The 20,792-nt window shown below is 40.8% G+C and overlaps 2 protein-coding genes across 4 annotated transcripts in view; one reads left to right on the top strand and one right to left on the bottom strand.

Annotated features, from left to right (window-relative positions):
• LOC149463646 (mitochondrial carnitine/acylcarnitine carrier protein-like) overlaps positions 1 to 6,900 on the bottom strand; it is a 29,576-nt gene extending 22,676 nt beyond the window's left edge. Inside the window, exons 1-2 of the mRNA XM_089675219.1 lie at positions 6,747 to 6,900; positions 2,439 to 2,531 (exon numbers count right to left, since the gene is read on the bottom strand). Of these exons, the coding sequence (XP_089531345.1) occupies positions 2,439 to 2,531; positions 6,747 to 6,857 (204 nt within the window). The 5' untranslated portion in view covers positions 6,858 to 6,900. The remainder of the gene's footprint in view (positions 1 to 2,438; positions 2,532 to 6,746) is intronic.
• LOC149463645 (deoxyribonuclease-1-like 1) overlaps positions 1 to 20,792 on the top strand; it is a 43,761-nt gene that overhangs the window by 4,626 nt on the left and 18,343 nt on the right. For 2 of the 3 annotated variants that reach the window (XM_089675220.1, XM_089675221.1), the window contains exons 2-5: positions 8,605 to 8,835; positions 11,110 to 11,198; positions 12,213 to 12,293; positions 14,773 to 14,885. In XM_089675220.1, coding sequence (XP_089531346.1) covers positions 8,698 to 8,835; positions 11,110 to 11,198; positions 12,213 to 12,293; positions 14,773 to 14,885 — 421 coding nt within the window. In that variant the 5' untranslated portion in view covers positions 8,605 to 8,697. Of the gene's footprint in view, positions 1 to 5,526; positions 5,624 to 8,604; positions 8,836 to 11,109; positions 11,199 to 12,212; positions 12,294 to 14,772; positions 14,886 to 20,792 lie in introns of those variants that run through there. The other variant, XM_089675222.1, reaches the window with a different exon arrangement.

Genomic DNA, 20,792 nt, shown 5'->3' with positions numbered 1-20,792 from the left:
ATGACTGTGATCATTCAGAGACTGTGTACATGACTGTAACTATTTTGATTCCACAACTGCAGACATTACTGTGGCCATTCCAAGACTGCAGACATTACTGTGGCCATTTCAAGTCTGCGGACATGACTGTGACCGTTCCAAGACTGCGGACATGACTGTGACCGTTTCAAGACTGCGGACATGACTGTGACCGTTCCAAGACTGCGGACATGACTGTGACCGTTCCAAGACTGCGGACATGACTGTGACCGTTCCAAGACTGCGGACATGACTGTGACCGTTCCAAGACTGCGGACATGACTGTAAACGTTCCAAGACTGCGGACATGACTGTGACCGTTCCAAGACTGCGGACATGACTGTAAACGTTCCAAGACTGCGGACATGACTGTGACCGTTCCAAGACTGCGGACATGACTGTGACCGCTCCAAGACTGCGGACATGACTGTGACCGCTCCAAGACTGCGGACATGACTGTGACCGCTCCAAAACTGCGGACATGACTGTGACCGCTGCAAGACTGCGGACATGACTGTGACCGCTCCAAGACTGTGGACATGACTGTGACCGTTCCAAGACTGCGGACATGACTGTGAACGTTCCAAGACTGCGGACATGACTGTAAACGTTCCAAGACTGCGGACATGACTGTGACCGTTCCAAGACTGCGGACATGACTGTGACCGCTCCAAGACTGCGGACATGACTGTGACCGCTCCAAGACTGCGGACATGACTGTGACCGCTCCAAGACTGCGGACATGACTGTGACCGCTCCAAAACTGCGGACATGACTGTGACCGCTCCAAGACTGCGGACATGACTGTGACCGCTCCAAGACTGTGGACATGACTGTGACCGTTCCAAGACTGCGGACATGACTGTGACCGTTCCAAGACTGCGGACATGAGTGTGACCGTTCCAAGACTGCGGACATGAGTGTGACCGTTTCAAGACTGCGGACATGACTGTGACCGTTCCAAGACTGCGGACATGACTGTGACCGTTCCAAGACTGCGGACATGACTGTGACCATTCCAAGACTGCGAACATGACTGTGAACTTTCCACGACTGCGGACATGACTGTGAACTTTCCACGACTGCGGACATGACTGTGAACTTTCCACGACTGCGGACATGCTACAGGTATGGTTGGAGACTAGAGGCAAATTTCAGGAGACAGTCAAAACCTGGGCTTACATCAATAGATTCGTCTTGTTCAGCCAGAGTGGATGGAGCAATCCACACTTCTGTCTATTGTTTTCAAGCAGCTGCAGCACCCACAGTTCCTGAATACTCGAACAGTCACTTCATCTGAGAGGATGCAGTTACAGTTCAACCAGCTCAGTCAATTTTTAAACCAACATTTAAGCCAAGCAGTGCTTGTAGGGTCACTAAATTTCAGCAGGAATCAGCTAGATTTTGTAGCCAGCTAAGGAATAGAGAGTAGGGATGTGTTTATGTTCAGTCCGGACATTAGCTGTCATTGTTGGGACAATTATCTGTGGGCGGGAGATTCCATGCAGTTGCACATATATACAAAGGGGCGGCAATGCTGGTTACATCATTGACCCAATATGGCCATGTGTCCTTATTGGGTGATTCATGTCAGCAGTTCTATGGCCCAGCAATGGCAGCCAAACTCTGGGTTCGAATTAAACCCTAACTCATCACCATTGGAGACATGATACTGCTAGAGATATTTGTCATTATCACGCTTTTACAAATCACTGCTTCCATTACTGGCTGTTGGAGTGTAAGGGCTGGGCAATAGGCACCACACAGCACATGCATCCTACATGTTGCAGGTCGAGTTCTGGGTCTATTTATAAAGATCTGTAAAAAAGCACTCTCTTGTTTCACTGAGCTATACTCTGTAATGCTGTAAACATTCTCCTACTCCACTGGGTAAATTGCTTGCCTTGGGATGTTGCAGTGTCAGAATGCTAAGTATAAAAATTGAAATACGGGTAAAAACAATTAAAACAAAGAGGCTTTAAGGAAAAATATTTTTCTAGCTTTCCACCTAAGAAAATAATAGTCCATGCCAAGATTAGTATGGCATAAACCACAGTGGGATCTCAGGGGGCTGATCACAGTATCTTGACATCACTCCCACTAGGAATCATATGACCATTGCCCTAGTGTTGGTTATGGGATCTGCCAGTGAAAGGATTGAGTTTTGGTGCAGAACCTGGTATTGAACTGGAGCATGGTAAGGTGTGAATTTGTTTGTTTGATGGAGAGTTTTTTCATTATTTCTTGTCCTGACAGAAGTGAATGAAACTTTGCCCATTGGAGACACTGACACCAACAAAAATCTGACCAAAGCTCCTTTTTTTTCTGTGAATCTCTTTGTGCAGCTACATCAAAATTATTACTCATTAATATACCACCAAATCATGATTTTTCATTCAATGTTAGAAATTGGTACATACCTGCTTGGTGACGATCTTTCGGAAACAGTCCACAGTGTTGTTGTAACGAGGGGCTACACCTACTTCAGGCCGAGCTTGAATCTGTAGATTGACCTGTAATGACATTGTTGTTACATAGTTAGGTCTTTGGTAAATGCAGAGGGTCACACCTTCTGAAAATGCTAGTTGCTTGGTTGGTTGTCAACCTTGAAAAAAGCATGAAGCCAGAAACGTCAGAGTGAAGTCAGGACTCTTCGCTTGTGTGCTTATTCCAGGTTACTGATTCAAAAACCATAGACTACAAGGCAACTGACATTTTCAGACTGAGGTCAGCAATGACAGGCCCCATATTTTCTCAAGACGATATGTTTAACCACTTTAATATCAGGCACTAACACCCCCTTCCTGCCCAGACCAATTTTCAGATTTCAACTCTGTTGCACTTTGAAGTTACATAGTTAGTCTGGTTGAAAAAAGACAAAAGTCTATCCAGTTCAACTATTAATAAAAAAAAAAGTTGTAATCCTACACCCACAGTTGATCCAGAGGAAGGCAAAAAACCCAGCAAAGCGTGATTTAATTTGCTCCTGCAGGGGAAAGAAACTCCTTCCTGATCCCCCGAGAGGCAATCGGATATTCCCTGGATCAACTTTACCTATAAATGTTAGTATCCAGTTATATTCTGTGTATCCAAAAAAGAATCAGGCCTTTTTTAAAGCAATCCACTGAGCTGCCCAGAACCAACTCTTGAGGGAGTCTATTCCACATTTTCACAGCTCTTACTGTGAAGAAACCTTTCCGTGAAATCTGTTTTCCTCCAGATGTAAAGAGTGCCCCCTTGTCCTCTGTGAGGACCTCAGGGTGAATAACTTTACACCGAGTTCACTATATGAACCACTGATGTATTTATACATGTTGATCATATCCCTCTTAATCTCCTCTTCTCAAGAGAGAATAAATTCAGTTCCTGTAATCTTTCCTCCATGAAGGATGATTGCGCAGTCATGCAACACTGTACTTGTAGTACATTTTTATAATTTTTTTTCACACAAATAGAGCTTTCTTTTTCTGGTATTTAATCACCACTGTTTTTTTTTGTTTAGCTAAATAAATTAAAAAGGACTGAAAATTTAGAAAAATTAAGAGAAAAAAACCCCAAAAATCATGTCTCTGTTATAAAATTTTGCAAGTAATCAAAAATTTAGGTCACATTTCTTTGGTGAAAATAACCCAAATCAGCGTTTAGGCTTGGTTCACACCAATGCAGTTTTGTCCATTTTGCAGTGCTTTTGTATTTTTTTTCTCATGTATTTTTGATGCATTTTTGACGCGTATTTGATATGTTTTGTGCTTTTTTTGGGGGGGAGGGGCGTGTTGCTGGGCAGGTTAAAAATGCAAAACGTGTCAAAAACACATAAAAAACACACTACAGGCATTTTCTGCGGTGTTTCCATTGAAGTCTATTGAACCAAAAATGCAACGTTTTGTGTTTAAAAAAGTCCCTGACCCTTTCCAAAAATGCAGCAGCTCAAAAAAGCATATATGTGATCGTGTCCCATAGGAAACCATGGTAAATGGATTGTAGGGCATTTCTGCAAAAAGCACTAAAAAACGTATAGGTTTGAACCAAGCCTTATTATTTAGTCCTGATGTACTGACAGCCTATCTCATTTCTTGAGGCCCGAACAGTAAAAATCCTCCAAAAGACCCCTTTTGGAAAGTAGACAGTACAAGGTATTTAGTAAAAGGCATGGCGAGTTTTATGAAGTTGTAATTTTTGGTCACAATTTTGTGGAAAATGAAGAAATGTAAAAAAATTGATTCTTTCACAATTTTTATTTTTACATACTGTTGCTAGTGCAGTGTCATCAAATAACTGGTGTGGCAGAGATCATGGCCACTGACTGGGTGACCATATGTAAAAAAAAAAAGTTTATAATTTTTATCTAACTTTTTAAATTTTTTTTTCTCTTTTAATACATTTTTTAAACATACTGTGACCAGAGCAATACAGTTTTGACATAGTAATACTAGTAGTACATAGTAATACATAATAGTACTCTGGGGAAGTGATGAGGATTTTTTTTTTCTACACACTATGATTGCTTATAAAAGTGAATTTCACTGTTAAAAGCAACCATTTTTTACTGATTGAAATCAATTCATTCAGTGTTTACTATTATGGTTAGCTGTCATTGGCCCTGTCTGTACCATGTGATCACTGTGACCAGTCAACACAATAGTACACAATGAATGGCATGAATGAACTCCATCCATTGTGCATAATTGGTATGTGATCTGTTGTGATCAATCACAGTAATTACATGGTACCAGCAGTGGACAATACATTAATCGGTCATCGGCTGTGTCACTGTGGGTGACAGATTGCGCCACAGCGCGACCCGTATGGCGTGTTCTGGAGAGGACATCATTTGACGTCCACCCAGAATGGCGTGTGTCCCGCCTGGCCATCATTTAACTATAGGCTAGGCAACAACCGGTTAAAGAAGAATTCCAGGTATGGATTTTTTTTACATAGTTACATTGATCCAGCTTGGTCCAATTTAACTGTGCATATGCCAATCCTGTGGGATTCCTCTCGGAGCTGAAAGTCAGAGTATTAGACACTGCTACTCCTGTGATCTCCACTAGGTTTCTGGTGCCATTCCGAGCATTCAGAGAATGTCTAGACTTTGCTGTTCCAGTGATGATTGATCTTCTCTTTTCCCTCTCCACCAAAAGTACAGGAAAAGAGGAAAAATCATGTCATCTGGGCCACAGACAGAATTTTTAACTCTTCCCCTGCAAAAGCAAAATAAAGAAAATAGGTGATGTAAGCCTTATACTATGTATGTATGCTAATAAACATTGGCCACATGTCACCTATGATGATATAATATCTGAGGTCCTGTAGATCCCTCACTAGTTGTTCTTCCTGATGAGAAATGTGTCTACTGTCAACCTGAATGGTATTACAAATTTTTAGTTACCCAGATGACAGCAGTCAATATTGTGAGTCTTCAGGGGTTTTGAGAATGGTATACATGATAAAGAATTGTGTCTGTAGTCAGCAAGGAAAAAAGGACCTCACCCAGATCTGTGACTGCAGATAGAAGGCAAGAGATCACTGTGCATCTGCTCTACCCTGTCCAAAGCTTATAGACCTACAAAGCAGCTCCACAGATCTATGCAACAGCTGTAAAAGGGTAAGTATTTAGATGTTATTAGGAAAAAAATTATAATTTACAAGATTGGGTTCTGCAATAGTGGATCATTGTAATCAATGGTTTGAGCTTTCATACTTAAAGCAAGTAGAGTGGGAAGAAACAGGACTTATGGTAGAAATTGTATTGTCTGTTTTTTCATTTAAGAGATTTCCTGTCCAGTAGAACCACCAGGACATATTGTTAACTGAACTTCCAGTTCCTATTTTCTATATTTCTATGACGTTTTCCAAGGGTTGGCATCAATGGCTCCTTAACATATTCTTGATATTTTGGTTATGCAAGTATTCACTAACTAGCTTCTTAGGGTATGTACCCATGGGTGACAAAAAGGGGAGCACGCCTACCATGCTTGGACAGAAATTATGTATTAAAGGGTTAGTAAACTCCAAAGTGGTATTTCAGGTATAGGCATAACCTGTTGGGCTGGGTCCACCCCTGGATTCATATATGTCGTGGATACCCTAACAGTAAATTCTCTCCATCATTCGAAACTCTTTTTGTCCATCTGTGTTCCAACTCCTCAAAATAGTCACGGCATTACTGCAGATCTGGAAACTCTGTGCAGAAATCTCCCCAATAGAGTCCCCCAAAGAAATATAAGAAACTGACAGGTGGTTTAACATTCCAGCAGTTACCAAACACTAAAAAATAAGTTATGGGTGGGTTCATTCCATAAGCTAATGATGACACTTTAGTGGGGGATTTACTAAAACTGGAGTGCAAAATCTGGTGCAATTCTGCAAAGAAACCAATCAGCTTCCAAGTTTTATTGTCAAAGCCTAAAGCTGATTGGCTACCATACACAGCTACCAGATTCTGAGTGCTCCAGGTTTAGTAAATCTACACCTTCAAGTCAGTGCAGATTCCAGCATGGAAATTTGCACTTTTTCTATTCCAGCAACTAAGCAACCACAATTCTCAGTTCAAAGGAATTTTAAGAATCAATACAACAGAAATGCAGTAGATTTTCTAGCACAATGGTAACAGAACAATGGCTTCTGCTATATAATAAGTCTGGCCAAGTAGTGATCACAGAGGTCACAAGCAATTTCTAAGTTGTCCCTTGAAAAACATGTTCAGTAGTAGTGAAAAGACAACTCACCTTGATGGTGTCAAGAGGCTGCCCAGCCAATGTGAGACATACTCCCCCCATCCCTCCAGAGATGAAATGTTTAATATAATCCAAAGGGTGAGCTGCATTCTTGGTAGACATGAGTGTGAGCTCAGATGAGCCGTGGATGGAGTGTGATACAGGGTGATAAGTGCAGGGTGTGAGATATAGGGGGGGGGGGGAAATTGTGGGAGGAGAGTGTACAAGGGTGCAAGGCCAGTATGGCCGATGGTGCAACTAATGTGTCATTGCTGAACATGCCACTGATTTCTACAGGACCCAGGAACTGCTGAGTTGTGTGCAAGGAAAAGTACCCAAATAGGTGTAAAAAGTTCTCGATAGTGATGTTAGTGTAGTATAAATGGCACTCTCTATAGTAACTGTGGAAAGCCTTGCAGTGTCAACCCTTAATAAAAGGATATATAAAATAGGTTTTATGAATAATAAAAAAAAAATTAATGAGCGATAGTGTAACAGGGCAGTAGATTACACAGTAACATCGGTCATGTGGCTTCATTCTAGACTTTAACCTGCCTGGCGAAAGCATCACATTCCTGTGCCAGATTCGCTTTCACAGAGTGGCACCATACTGAAGAATGACATACTCGCTGTACTGACAATTGTACTTTACACTTTTCCTTTCTGCTTTTTATATATTTTTTTTATTAATGCTCATTTATTTTGCCTCCAGCTTTTAATACTTTTGTTTCAATGCTTGCAATTCCTGCTACTTCCTCACTTAATTGTTTTTTTTTTTGTTGTGTTTCAAACCTTATCTACATTTACATTTTTCTACATTTATTATTTAAAAAAAAGGTATGTTTTCAGCTCTTCAAGAGACACAATGTTTGTATGTTGAAGCCGGCAACTAATCCAACATATTTTCAATATTGAGAAATTGTATTTTCTTCAAAAACGATTTTGATATACTTTGCACAGTAAGCCTGTTTTAAGTGCACCTTTTATGAAGAACATTTTGTAATTTGTCAGTGACCTCAGAGGGGAACTAAAACTTCCTGAAGAATGAATTTAGAAATAGCCTTGGGGGAACTGACAGAATAAAACACAGCTTGGCCTTGTTAATTTTAAAACTGTCTTTAGTTCTCCAATGGCCAAGAAACTGTAGGTCCTACCATACAGCGGGAGATGACCCTAGTAGCAAGCATCAGCTCCACATTTCCTATAAGGCACGATCATTGGAAAGATGAAGGAGTAGCACCCTTTAAGAAGCTTTATCCCCTGAATCAGAGATTGTGGACATGCTGAAGGTGATAGTCAGAGACTGTGGACATGCTAAAGGTGATGGTCAGAGACTGTGGACATGCTAAAGGTGATGGTCAGAGACTGTGGACATGTTACAGGAAATGGTCAGTAATTGTGGACATGCAAAGGTGATGGTCAAAGACTGCAGACATGTTACAGGAGATGGTCAGAGACTGTGGACATGTTACAGGAGATGGTCAGAGACTGTGGACACGCTAAAGGTGATGGTCAGAGACTGTGGACATGTTACAGGAGTAGATCAGAGACTGAGGACATGCTAAAGGTGATGGTCAGAGACTGCGGACATGTTACAAGAGATGGTCAGAGATTGTGGATATGTTACAGGTGATAATCAGAGACTGTATACATGCTACATGAGACAGTCAGAGACTATGGACATGACTCAGGAGATAGAGACTGCAGACATGCTGTAGGAGATAGTCAGACTGTGGACATGCCAGGGAAGTGTTTGGAGGCTTAGGATAGCACCATATAGCTGCACATAAAATTATAATATGCATTTAATGTATACAATATTATATAAGATATATAATGCTATCGATTATATCAATTCATATCTTGATAGAATTATACAAACCACCTTTTGAAGAAGAGCGCTTTTGACAGCCTGTCCATTGCTTCTTGCGGAACATGAGGAGATAATCGAAAAATAATTGAGATGTTTCCTTGGCTCCACCTTCTACTCTTCCACCTCCTGTGGCCCCATGTGTGGTCCTTCAGAATCTGTGCCTTTAATGCCCAGCACTTTGGGGAGAAGAAGACTGCCAACCAAGAGGTGCTGGATATTTTGGTCAAGGTACTATGGAGAACACACCCTGTAACTCTGATAAGCAGAACTCATAGCAGGCAATCTTTTTTTTCTGTACGTTAACTGTCAGATTTTTATTTCCATCCGTGACCTGATTGGTAAACTTCCTTCTATTACAGTATACTGTCAGCTTGATAGGTATCAAACTGGAGGAAAATTCTTCTAAATAAGCAACAGCCAGTAATTAAAATCAGACAAAGGTCCTAACCCTTCACCATTCTATCTAAAACAAAAGACAGGATTTTTCATGAGTTGAGCAAATACGAAGAACAATGTATAAATGAAATATGCTTAGGATTAATAAGAAATCATATTTTATATACTTTTTTTTATTTGACATAAAATGCATATAGGCCCCTGATATGCCTCTTCTTAAACTGTTAGTTAAGGTGGTTGTAAACCTCAGACATGAAATATGAACAGAGCACATCCCTCTGTAGTGTGTGCTTGTCTCAATTAAGAGCACAAAATGTCATGTCTGTCTGCAGCTTCATTCCTCTGCTATCTACATTTATCACTTCTGACAAGTTTTCTGGACACCAAGAGAAAAGTGGTGACAGGGGAGAGACCTCCAGCAGATTTACATCTTTAGGTCTGTTCCTGTGAGCTGTGTGGAGAGGGTGTATCTCTTCCCTCCAATCAGCTCTCAGAGCTCTCATCAATCAGCTCTGCAGTGTGTAATTTCAGCTCTCCACCTCCTTTTCTCTTAACTCTCAGACAAGCTTTATAAATTCTGGACTTTGAAGGGATATAGAGAGGCGAAGACAGCAAATAAACAGGTACAAATATTTGTTTCATTGTTGTGTATCACCTGTGGCCAGTCACTTCACTGGGTATTTGTAAGGGTTTACAACCACTTTAAGTGGGAGAACCTGCCTTTAGTATAACCATCATAAGAGGCACGGTGTTGTAATAGGAAATGTTGGAGCCTTCGTAATGCTTTATGTATGTGGAGACTCTAAGTCTTGAACAGAGAATGAAAAATCCCAATGCAAAAGCCACGTGATTGATCTTCAAGCTCTATGCAGACTTTTGGAACAAACTAATCACAGTAGCAGGAAACAGGAATTCTGAGAGGTCTGTACAAAATGGTGGATGGAAGAGAAATTAGATTTTTTTTTTTTTAAGTTTAAAAAAAATCATAGCAGACTGAAGATTGATTTGGAAAGATCACTTTAGATAACAATATATTGCAAAGTGGCTTGTATAGCCATTATAAATTACAGGCGTACCTCGGTTTACGAATTTAATGCATTCTTCGGGACTTTTCGTATTGCAAAAAATTTGGAAACCGAAACATGGTTTCCCATAGGAATGCATTGAAAATCAATTAATCTGTTCCAGAGGTCAGAAAAAAGTAAAAAAAAAAGTCTTTTATCTGTTCAAAAGTCTTTACAAAGTGCACTTTAAAGACATAAATACTGTACAGGGACATGATTAAAAAAAATTTGCAAATGCATTGAAAACCAATTAATCCGTTCTGGAGGTCAGAAAAAAAGTAAAAAAAGTCTTATCTTTTCAAAACTCTTTATAAAGTGTACTTTGAAGGCATAGTACTGTACAGGGACACTATTAAAAAACAATTCGTAAATGCATTGAAAACCAATTAATCCGTTCCGGAGGTCAGAAAAAAAGTAAAAAATAATTTTATCTGTTCAAAACTCTTTATAAAGTGCACTTTAAAGGCATAACATGTAAAGGGACATGATTAAAAAAAACCTCATAAATGCATTGAAAACCAATTAATCCGTTCCGGAGGTTAGACAAAAAGTAAAAAAACTCTTTATAAAGTGCACTTTAAAGGCATAAATACTGTACAGGGACATGATTACAAAAAAAATTTGTAAATGCATTTCAAACCAATTAATCCGTTCGTATTGCGGAAAAAATGAGTAAACCGAGCCATTATTTTCAATGGATTTTCATTCGTAAACCAAACATTATGTTAACCGAGGCGTTCGTAAACCGCGGTACACCTGTATCTCAGTTTTTAACACAGGTAGATTTTAAAGTAAAAAACAAAGTATTTACTTTGTTTTATAGCAACCTTGGTAGATTGCGTTCTTTGAAAATAGATACATAGATTCTTATGATAAGCATTCCAGAAGGTATGGATTTGTATATATATATAAAGTAACATGACCTTGGTTCTGTACATATAATACATATATATTTCTGTTACATGGATAATCTATTATAAATAAAATTTTAGATTTGTGGCAAAGCAGATTTTTAGAAAATCTTTTGTGATTTTTCTTGCAGATTGTGCAGCGGTGCGACATCTGTCTCCTCCAGGAAGTGCATGACCCCAAAGGCCAAGCATTGTCCAAACTGCTGGAGGGACTGAATAGGTGGGTGAGGCCAGGAAAATTGACAATTGTTGCAAATAAGTTAACTCTTAACCACTTCAAGTCCGGACACTTTCACCCCCTTCCTGTCCAGGCCAATTTTCAGCTTTCAGCTCTATCACACTTTGAATGACAATTGCGCGGTCATGCAACGCTGTACCCATATGAATTTTTAGCATTTCTTTTAGACTGATAAAGATTTATTTTAGTGGTATTTATTCACCACTGGGATTTTAATTTTTTTGCTATATAAATGAAAAAGTCCAAAAATTTTGTAAAAAAAGTGTTTTTCTTATAAAATTTTGCAAATAAATAATATTTCATCATAAATTTTGGCCAAAATGTATTCAGTTATCTTTTTAGTAAAAAACAACAACAAATATACCCAAAAATTATAATTAAACATTTTTTTTTTACATTTTTATTTTTTTTTTTATAATATTTTTGTTTTTTTTACATACTGTCCCCCTAGCAGTACATTGTCACCATGATGACACTGTACTACTTGTGGGGGGTGATAAAGATTTTTTTTTTTTTTACACTGTAAAAGCAATAATTTCTCCACTCTGGCTGCATTCTTGCAGCCATTGAGAAATACTGTGTGAGCTGTGATTGGTCACAACTTGTCACATGGTACAAGGCTGTTGTGAATAGCCTTGTACCATGTGACCTCTGTGATCATTCACAGATTTCACACGTAGTAAGCAATGATGTCACAAGTGACATCTTGCTTACTACTCTGCATGTGATCACTGATTGGCCAAAACGCTGACTACAGTCTATGTGTGCATGGACACATGGGATAACATGCTGGGGAGTTTACTGGCTGTAGAAATTAATCGCCAAAAGCCAAAAACAGTAGCTGTAAAAACATCCAGTGTGCATGAGGACCAATGGAAGCAGCAGTTTAAAAAAGAATTGACAACAACGTTTGACATGAAACAAATATGGTAAAGATTATCTGGGATTTATTGATTAGGTATAGCTCTACTGTAATATGCTCCTTTTTTTTCCTAGGCCACGGGACCTTTTCCAGGCTGTTGCTAGTCCATCTCTGGGCCGAAATTCTTACACTGAACAATATGTCTTCATATATAAGTAAGTTCTGTGATATACATACTGGCAGCCTTCTGTGTGAGTTAAGGTGTTACTAAACCCACAACAGTAAAATCAGTCTGTATATGCAGCAAATCGGGGATAGGCACCTTAAAGAGGTGGGGATCTACCTGAACAACATGGGAGAAGTCAAAGATCACCGAGCACAGTATTGCCTCCTCACGCCTGATTTAAACCTCTAATTGCTGTACTACTATGTTGCAATCGTGTGCATTGCATGCCAATCATTGGTTTATATTGGGTGGTGAGGAAGCAACATATCGCCTCCTCACCACCTGTCAAACACACGTGGATCACACTTGGGGCTTGTTCATACGTAAAGTTGGGTGGTGGTAAAACCCTGTGGTTGAGTTACAGTTTTACCACCCCCAGTCCCTACCCTCTTTAGCTGCAGCTAAAGGTGTTCAGTTGTCACAGCAGGAATGAAACCCCTTGTTGCTATTGGTGGGTGCTCCCGCCTGCCATTCATGACCTATTCAAGTACACGGGGCTACTCTGTAAGCATCCCACAACTGCATGCTTCTGTGGGGTCCAAGGGGTTAAAGCAGGTGGTGAGAAAGCAACACCCCACTGCCTGTTTAACTTCTTGTTTTCTGTACTGCACAACGTTGCAGGGCACTTGCAGAGCGGCCCCATTCACTTGAATGGGTCATGCTTGGCAGGTGCTACATCCACCAACCATGACAGGGCATAGGAGCCAGCACTACAGACGAGACATCGGCTTATGCAGCTCTTGCTCCCTACTACAGCTCCAATTTTACAAGTAGTCCCTCTACATTGCACTCTGTTTGATGCTCTGGAATGGTGGGTCAGCAAGCCCTGACCGTGATCTACCAGTCACCTGGCTGCAATCTACTGGTAGATCATGATCTACTGGTTGCTGACACCCGCATTAAAGCATGCTTGTTATACTCACTGTGGAACCTAAGGAGTTAATCCTCTGCATTGAGTAAAAAGGCTGTCTGATTCTGTCTTCTCTGATCCTCCCCTTCTTTTACTGTCCCTAATCCATCTGCCATAGTGCAGAGCAGCAGTGGCAAGTCTGCACATGCTCTGTTTGATGTGTAGTGTATTGCCAGAGAGTTTTTATTGTTTGGGTTTTTTTTGGGAGGGTGCATGTGATTTCCACAGAGCCAATCAGCGCTGTCCAGACAGAGGGTTAAGGATCATGCAGCCTCATAGGACAGTCAGAGTAGAATGAAAACTCCTCTTACAAGATTAACCAGTGCTCAGCTGGACACTGATAGAAGTCACAAGACTGCTATATATGAGAAAAGGTGTTTAGCAGTTTATATTTACTAAAATAATTGCATTTCCGTGTCCTGTGTACTGTGGAAGACCAGATTTAATGAATGCAGGGTCCTGGGTTTAGTAACACTTTAATGTAAACAGCTGAGTGCAGCGATGGGAAGCTACCAATTACAAATCTCTACTGAATGACCAGGTTTTTCTTTAACCTCCTCGCGCCGGCGCCTCCCGGCCCTTTAAGAGGTTTCAGATTCCGGGGGGCAGGGTTTTAGGGTCATGTGACCGCCATGATTCGCCATCACGGTGGTCACATGATCGGAAAAGATCCCGATCAAAAGGGGAGATTGGGACCTTTCCGTGAGTCGCGGACATATGTGGGCACGCGCTCTCAGCACATATGTATTTTCTAATTGCACGCAAATATGCGGCTGCACGGCGTCAAGGCCCAGATGCCGAGAGGCCGCATATTTGTGTTCGATCGTCGTCAAGGGGTTAGGATTGTCTGGTGAGCCAGAAACAGTGCTGCAATGGCTGACCTCTCCTGAAAATCACAGTTGCCTAGCTGTCATGCTGACTCTCTTGCTTCAATATTTTGAGATACTGACCCAAACAACTATGCAGATCTTGATTACTGACTTTATATAACTCAGAAAGTATTTCAGCCAGATGCCTGGTATACCAGCCAGCATTTCCACAAGAAGGTCTGCAATTGCAACACCTTATTTGGGATAGGATTACTGTAAGGGGATACTATATGGCTTTTGGGCCAGTTTTGTATTTTTATGTTTTATAAATGTTTTTTAAATGTATACATTCATAAACTGTTGTATAACTTTTTTATATATTTATAAAATGTGTTTTACAAATGAACATGTAATACTGGATGTCTTCATGACATGGAATTTCCAGAGCTCTATGGGTTTTCTAAACCGAAAGCAATTCAGTTGCATGTGTACATTTCAGCTTGAGCTACTGAGCTCTGTAATCAACTGGCTTTTTTCAACTATGGAGATTAGAAGTTCATGAAAAATGTGTGTGGGAAAATGTGCTTGGAACTGTTGACTCTAGGAATACATATTATTAATATGTAATATATTATATCTATCTGATTTAACCTTCACCCAATACCTCACCTTCTCCTCACCCTTCACCTTCTCCAGATTCCTCATTCCTAGCCTTCTCCAGATTCCTAATCACCTGATTCCCTTCTTAGATCAGACAAGATTTCTGTGAGGGATAAATATCAGTACGATGACAATGACCCATCTAAACCAGACATGTTTGCTCGGGAACCATATGTGGTCCGCTTCACATTGCGATACGCAGGTCAGTAAATGGGGAAACATTGTACGTCTGGAAAAGACATTAGTGACTGGGATGTATTTTGCTAAATCAATAGATAGAATCATATTCACACTTATATACATATAGGTTGTAAAGTGGAATGCCAAAACTTTTTGTGGGGAAGGGTGACAACTTCTGTCAAGTTAACGTGATACTAAACACACTGTTTAATTTACATTGCCCCTTCTCTTTTTGTATGTGGAGGATGGCACTAAAATTATTTTAATAAAAGAAAAATCATGTAAGTACCTTTTTTTCTAATAAATATACAGCTGTCACATGACCCAGCTCTTTCTCAGCCTGTCTGCAGGAAAACAGTGACAGCAGGAGCTTCTAGTTCTCTGCTGCTGGTCACATGTTCAAAATAAAAAAAAACATTCTTTGGGATACAGAGTAAAAATAAATAATTAATGTCAATAAACGTTTTGTAATTGTCATACAAATATATATCTCTCCACTGCTCGCAAGACCTCCTGCTCTCTTGCTCCCTTGTTTCCTCCTCCCTTGCTCATCTCCAGGACTTCTTCAGAGCTTCCCCCATCCTCTGGAATTCTCTACCCCAGTTTATCAGACTATCACCTACACTGCTCACTTTTAGGCGATCTCTGAAAACCTATCTCTTCAGGGAAGCCTATCCTGCCCTCAGCTAATAACTGGAATCTTCTACTCTTCCAGCCAGTCCATCCCCCACAGTTATTATCTTTTGTACCACTAGCCCCTCCCTCCTAGATTGTAAGCTCCAAGGAGCAGGGCCCTCCTATCCCTCTTATATTGAACTGTATTGTTGCTGTATTGTCTCCCGTTATATTGTAAAGCACTCAGCAAACTGTTGGCGCTATATAAATCCTGTATAATAATAATATATATTTTTAAATCCAAACAACTTTTATTGCCAAGACAATGAGCAAAAATTGAACAGTGCTTACAGAACCTTCAATAATATTACTGCACCAGCAGAATTATACATAGATAGAACACAAATATATATTTGAAATCAAATATTTCGTATTTTTTGGCAATAACGTGGTGTGGGACAGATTTCTGCCAATCACAGGCTTTGTTACTTCCTTCCATCCTGTATCTTAGAAAAAGAGGTGAAGCCACCATCAATCAAGATGCATTATCCCGCCACCATTGTGTTTAGCTGGTCAGTGGGCATGGAGGAGGAGGGAGAGAGTGGGTTGTCATTTACCACTGTGTATATGTCCACAGGTGTGACCAGTGGTGTATTTAGGTTTCGTGCTGCCCTAGGCAACACAAAAATCCTCCCCCATGGAGAGACCCTGACACTGACAAACACCCCCCTACCCCATGATAAGAGCCTGACATTGACCAACAACACCCCACCCCAGCCCCCCCCCATCCTAGAGGGCCTTCCACTACCACCACCCAATACACACTGGCAAACCCCCTCACTCTGCCAAGAAAGAAGACACTCACCTTCACAGCTCCTGACATCCCCGGGAACAAGAGTCAGGCTCTGTATACACCATCAAGCAGCCTGCAGCCTCTCTCAGATTCCACCTGGTCCCCATGCTGCATGTGTCCTTTCTTCCATACTTTCTTTTGGCAGATGGCGCTGCCCCCCTGAAAAATGCAGCTGCCCCCCTGAAATATGCTGCTCCCCCCCTGAAAAAATGCCGCCCTGGGCAAATGCCTTGTTTGCCTTGTGGTAAATAAGCTCCTGGGTGTGACTCTATAGTCTCATTGCTATTTGGATGTGATAGGGAGGAAATGCTCAGGGTAGAAAACTCACTGAAAAATGAGCATGTGCAGTAGCTGCCAACACTGCTCTGCAAAATCCCCAACTGCACACATTTTTGCAGAATACAGAAAGCTAATCCCATAGTGAGTAGGAACAGAATTTACTGATAGTTTTTACTGATGTGGATTATTGACACTTTAAGGTCCCATTCACATGGGGTATATAAATCCATGCCCCATGTGTTGGCTGTGTTTACCTGCACAGGGATGTATAGGTGTTCCATGTGCAGACAGTCCCATTGCTGTCAATTTTACAGCCACTGCTCCCAATGTGACATCTGTGCAGGTACACAGCCTCAAACACACCTTGGGCCATGGATTCATACTCCCCATGTTAACAAGGCCTTATTGCTATCTGTGTCTCCACTGGGGAGATTTACTCTCACTTCCTGTCCTAGTGACACCCAGTATGTCAGGTTGTAAAAGAATGTCATGAAAATAGGAAGTGAGAAGAAATGAATGTGAACAGAAACAGCTCCATGAACTGGGCTGATGTTCAAACCCTTGCCTGTGCTACTAAATAGAAAATATTTGTTGCCGTCTGTGTCTGTTTGAGAGATTTACCTATTTTTCCTGTCCTGGTAATAACCCAACAGACACAGCTTAACAAGGTGATATACATTCCCGGGGTGGACTGACCATTTGGGCACTGCCCAAGGGCCCGGGGTCAGTAGGGGGCCCCATGAGATGCCCCTGGTACCTTTTTCATAGGATTTTTTGGATGTGGTTTGAGTGTGAGCTAGGACACAGGGGCCCCATGATTCCCTATTGCCCGGGAGCCCCATGAGTTGTCAGTCTGCCCCTGTACATTCCCTAGTATCCACCAAACACAGGTCCAATCCTGTACTTTTACTTTTCATTACAATAATTTTTTTATGGCATACAGTATATTAAGAACCTTCTGTATTAAACCTTTGATACTCTTTTAACTGCTGCTGATAAAGTCGTGCAAGGACAATTTTCAAGCAGCTATTAGATCTACAAATTCCGATTAATAGGAATCAATATTCATTTTTTAACGTTTATTATACTCAAATGTTTTTTAAAATGTATGTGAACTGAAATATGTGTTTGGTTGCTGTTGTGCACCATTTACATGTCATCATTTTTGTACAGTTTTTCCACAGCTTTAGCAGAATTGTGGTACAAAAGGGAAAGCTTTTGGTGAATGTGTATTATAAATACAGAATAGTGTAGTAGTTAACCACTTCCAGTCCGGACACTTTCATCCCCTTCCTGTCCAGGCCAATTTTCAGCTTTCAGTGCTATCACACTTTGAATGACAATTGTGCGGTCATGCAACACTGTACCCATATGAATTTCTTAGCATTTTTTGAGACAGATAAAACTTTATTTTGGTGGTATTTACAATATTCACCACTGGGATTTTTATTTTTTTGCTATATAAATGAAAGTCCATACATTTTGAAAAAAAAAGTTTTTTCTTATGTAAGTTTGCAAATAAATAATCTTTCTTCATAAATCTTGGCCAAAATGTATTCATCTTTTTAGTAAAAAAAAAAAAATTCAAATTTGTTTATAACCAAAAAATTATAATTTTTCAAAAAAAGTTTTAAATTATTATTCATGTGTTTTTTTTTTGTTTTTTTTTTACATACTGTCACCCTAACCCTAAAAATCTTCTTCATCAAGCCCCACAAGTAGTACAGTGTCACTATTATTTTTTTTTTTTTACACTGATTGCTTTTACACCCATAAAGGCTGTAAAAGCAATAATTTCTCCTTCTCTCTGGCTGCATTCTTGCAGCCATTGAGAAATACTGTGAGAGCTGTGATTGGTCACAGCTTGTTACATGGTACAAGGCTGCTGTGAATAGCCTTGTACCATGTGACCTCTGTGATCATTCACAGATTTCACACATAAAAAGCAATGATGTCAGGAAGTGATATCTTGCTTACTACTATTCATGTGATCACTGATTGGCCAACCAACCTCGGGATCAGAGGTCCTGTACAGCGATCGGTGTTCCCAGGGAGCGCGCACAGGCAGGGAATGCGGGAGGACGTTTATAAATGGTCACCTGCTCCTACACTGCTCCCGTTCGGCCGTTTATGTACATGGGCCGGACGGGAAGTGGTTAAAACAGAACTCTAAAGCTGGCCATAGATGGATCGAAATTCAGCCAGTTCAGCGGAGACCATCCTGCTCAGGGGGAGGAGCCAGAAGCACCAGCAGGGGACCCGAAAAGAGGAGGATCGGCATTGCTCTGTGTAAAACCATTGCATAGAACAGACGAATATAATGTGTGTTATTTAAAAAAAAGAATTAAAAAACGAGCATTTAGTATTACTTTAAGGCTACATTTTCACTGCAGTTTGTGTGTGGCCAGGGGTGGTCACCAGCAAGAATCAGCAGATTCTTGCCATTGGTTGTAAATGCTGCTTGTAACCAGCAACAGCTGTCACTGTCAGATGTCAGTACAAATCAAATCAATGGCAGAGCAGAAGTCCAAATAAAGTCCTTTAGAAAAAAAAAAAAGAATGTCCGGTGGTAAGAGAGGGAGGGGAGAGGAGGCAGGAGAGGACAACTTCACAGTTAAGGTGTAGGTCCACTTTAAGCTGGCCATGTATGGTTAGTTTTTTTCATTCATCTAATAGACTGAACAAAAAAAAAATTATCAGATTCTTCCATCCACACAATCAAGGAGGATGGAGGAAGTTCCCCGTGATGGGACAATGTATTCTCACAGCGGCACTCGCTGATTGGCTGCAGCCTTTGATGGAGGACAATTCTCCTACATGTCCCTTCAACAGAAATCATTTAAAGTGGGAGTCCACTCCCATGGTTGATTTTTACCTATAGGTAAGCCCATAATAAGGCTTGCCTATAGGTACATTAAATATCTCCTGACCGTGCACCATTTAGGAGATATTTACTAAAGAAGCAGCCAGTGATGTCACCGGAGCATGCTCACTGAAGGAACAGCAAAAAAAAAAAAATTACAAATATGTTATACTTACCTGCTTTATGTAATGGTTTTGCACAGAGCAGCCCCAATCCTCCTTTTCTCAGTGCCCCCTGCCGGCTCTCCTGGCTCCTCTTCTTTGGTGGGTGCCCCCATAGGAAATGGCTTCCTATGGGGGCATTCACATGGGCTCGCTCTCAAGCCCTGTGCTGTGAACAGTGATTCCTGTGCGCATGTGTGGGAGTGACATCGTCATAGCTCTGCCATTCACACCGCGAATCCGGAGGGAAGAATAGTTGAAAATGGAAGCACCTACAGCTGAGACAGCGTGCCACTGGAGGCCTTCGTTTTCAGGTAAGTCTGTCATAATGTGCTAGTAAGCGGTGCATACTAGCAAATTATGACTTAAACTGCCCGGTACAGATTTTTTTTTGGTTTCTGTGGGTTACTTCTGCTTTAAATTATCAACTTCTGTCGAACGGGAACAGCCACACACTGACTGAAATACAGTCGGTCCCCGCTGAATCATTTTGATCCGTGTATGGCCAGCTTTTGCGATTCTGGTTTGCTTGTTTGACAATAGCCTTAGGCAGGTGATCACAAACTGCAGTTAGAACTTTAATTTCTTTTACTTGTGGAAGGAATGAAAACCAGTTAGATTCTCTGTTGGTTCACATTGCTGTCTGTGGTCTGCGAAATTTCACTGTCACTTCCTATCCTTGTGACATCCTGTTTCTTAAATAGTGAGACAGACAGCAATATGAATCAGCAGAGGATAGAAGTCTTCCTTGCTGTATCCAAAACTGAAACAAACAAAAAAAAAGTTGTGGCTGTTAAACATAACTTAAATTGTGCAAGCACAAGAAAAACAAGACAAGTTGATTTCCACACCCGTTATCCCTTTAAACACACTGCAAGTACAGAAAAAATGAGTGCGCCTACCTTCCATTTCTGCCATGACAATTTAAGCTTTACATTTCACGTGGTGTCAGCCCTGCCTACTTCATTTCTAATAGATAAGAAACAACAAAGCCCTCCTCTTATTCCCTCCCCGCTCCTCTTCTCCATGACACAAGTATAGAGCTCAGGAAGTTAACAGCTTACTAGAATTCAAAGTTTATCAAAACAAAACACTTTTATGCCCCTTTCACACAAAAGGTCCAATCAGATCCACCTGTCAGTTTTTCCTCCATTCATG

The sequence above is a fragment of the Staurois parvus genome, unplaced genomic scaffold, assembly GCF_062004578.1.
Source record: "Staurois parvus isolate SC_StPar_1 unplaced genomic scaffold, SC_StPar_1.0 ptg000154l, whole genome shotgun sequence".
NCBI classification, from domain to species: domain Eukaryota; kingdom Metazoa; phylum Chordata; class Amphibia; order Anura; family Ranidae; genus Staurois; species Staurois parvus.
The sequence above is the reverse complement of the archived record's forward strand: the minus strand, read 5'-3'. Positions and strand labels throughout refer to the sequence as shown.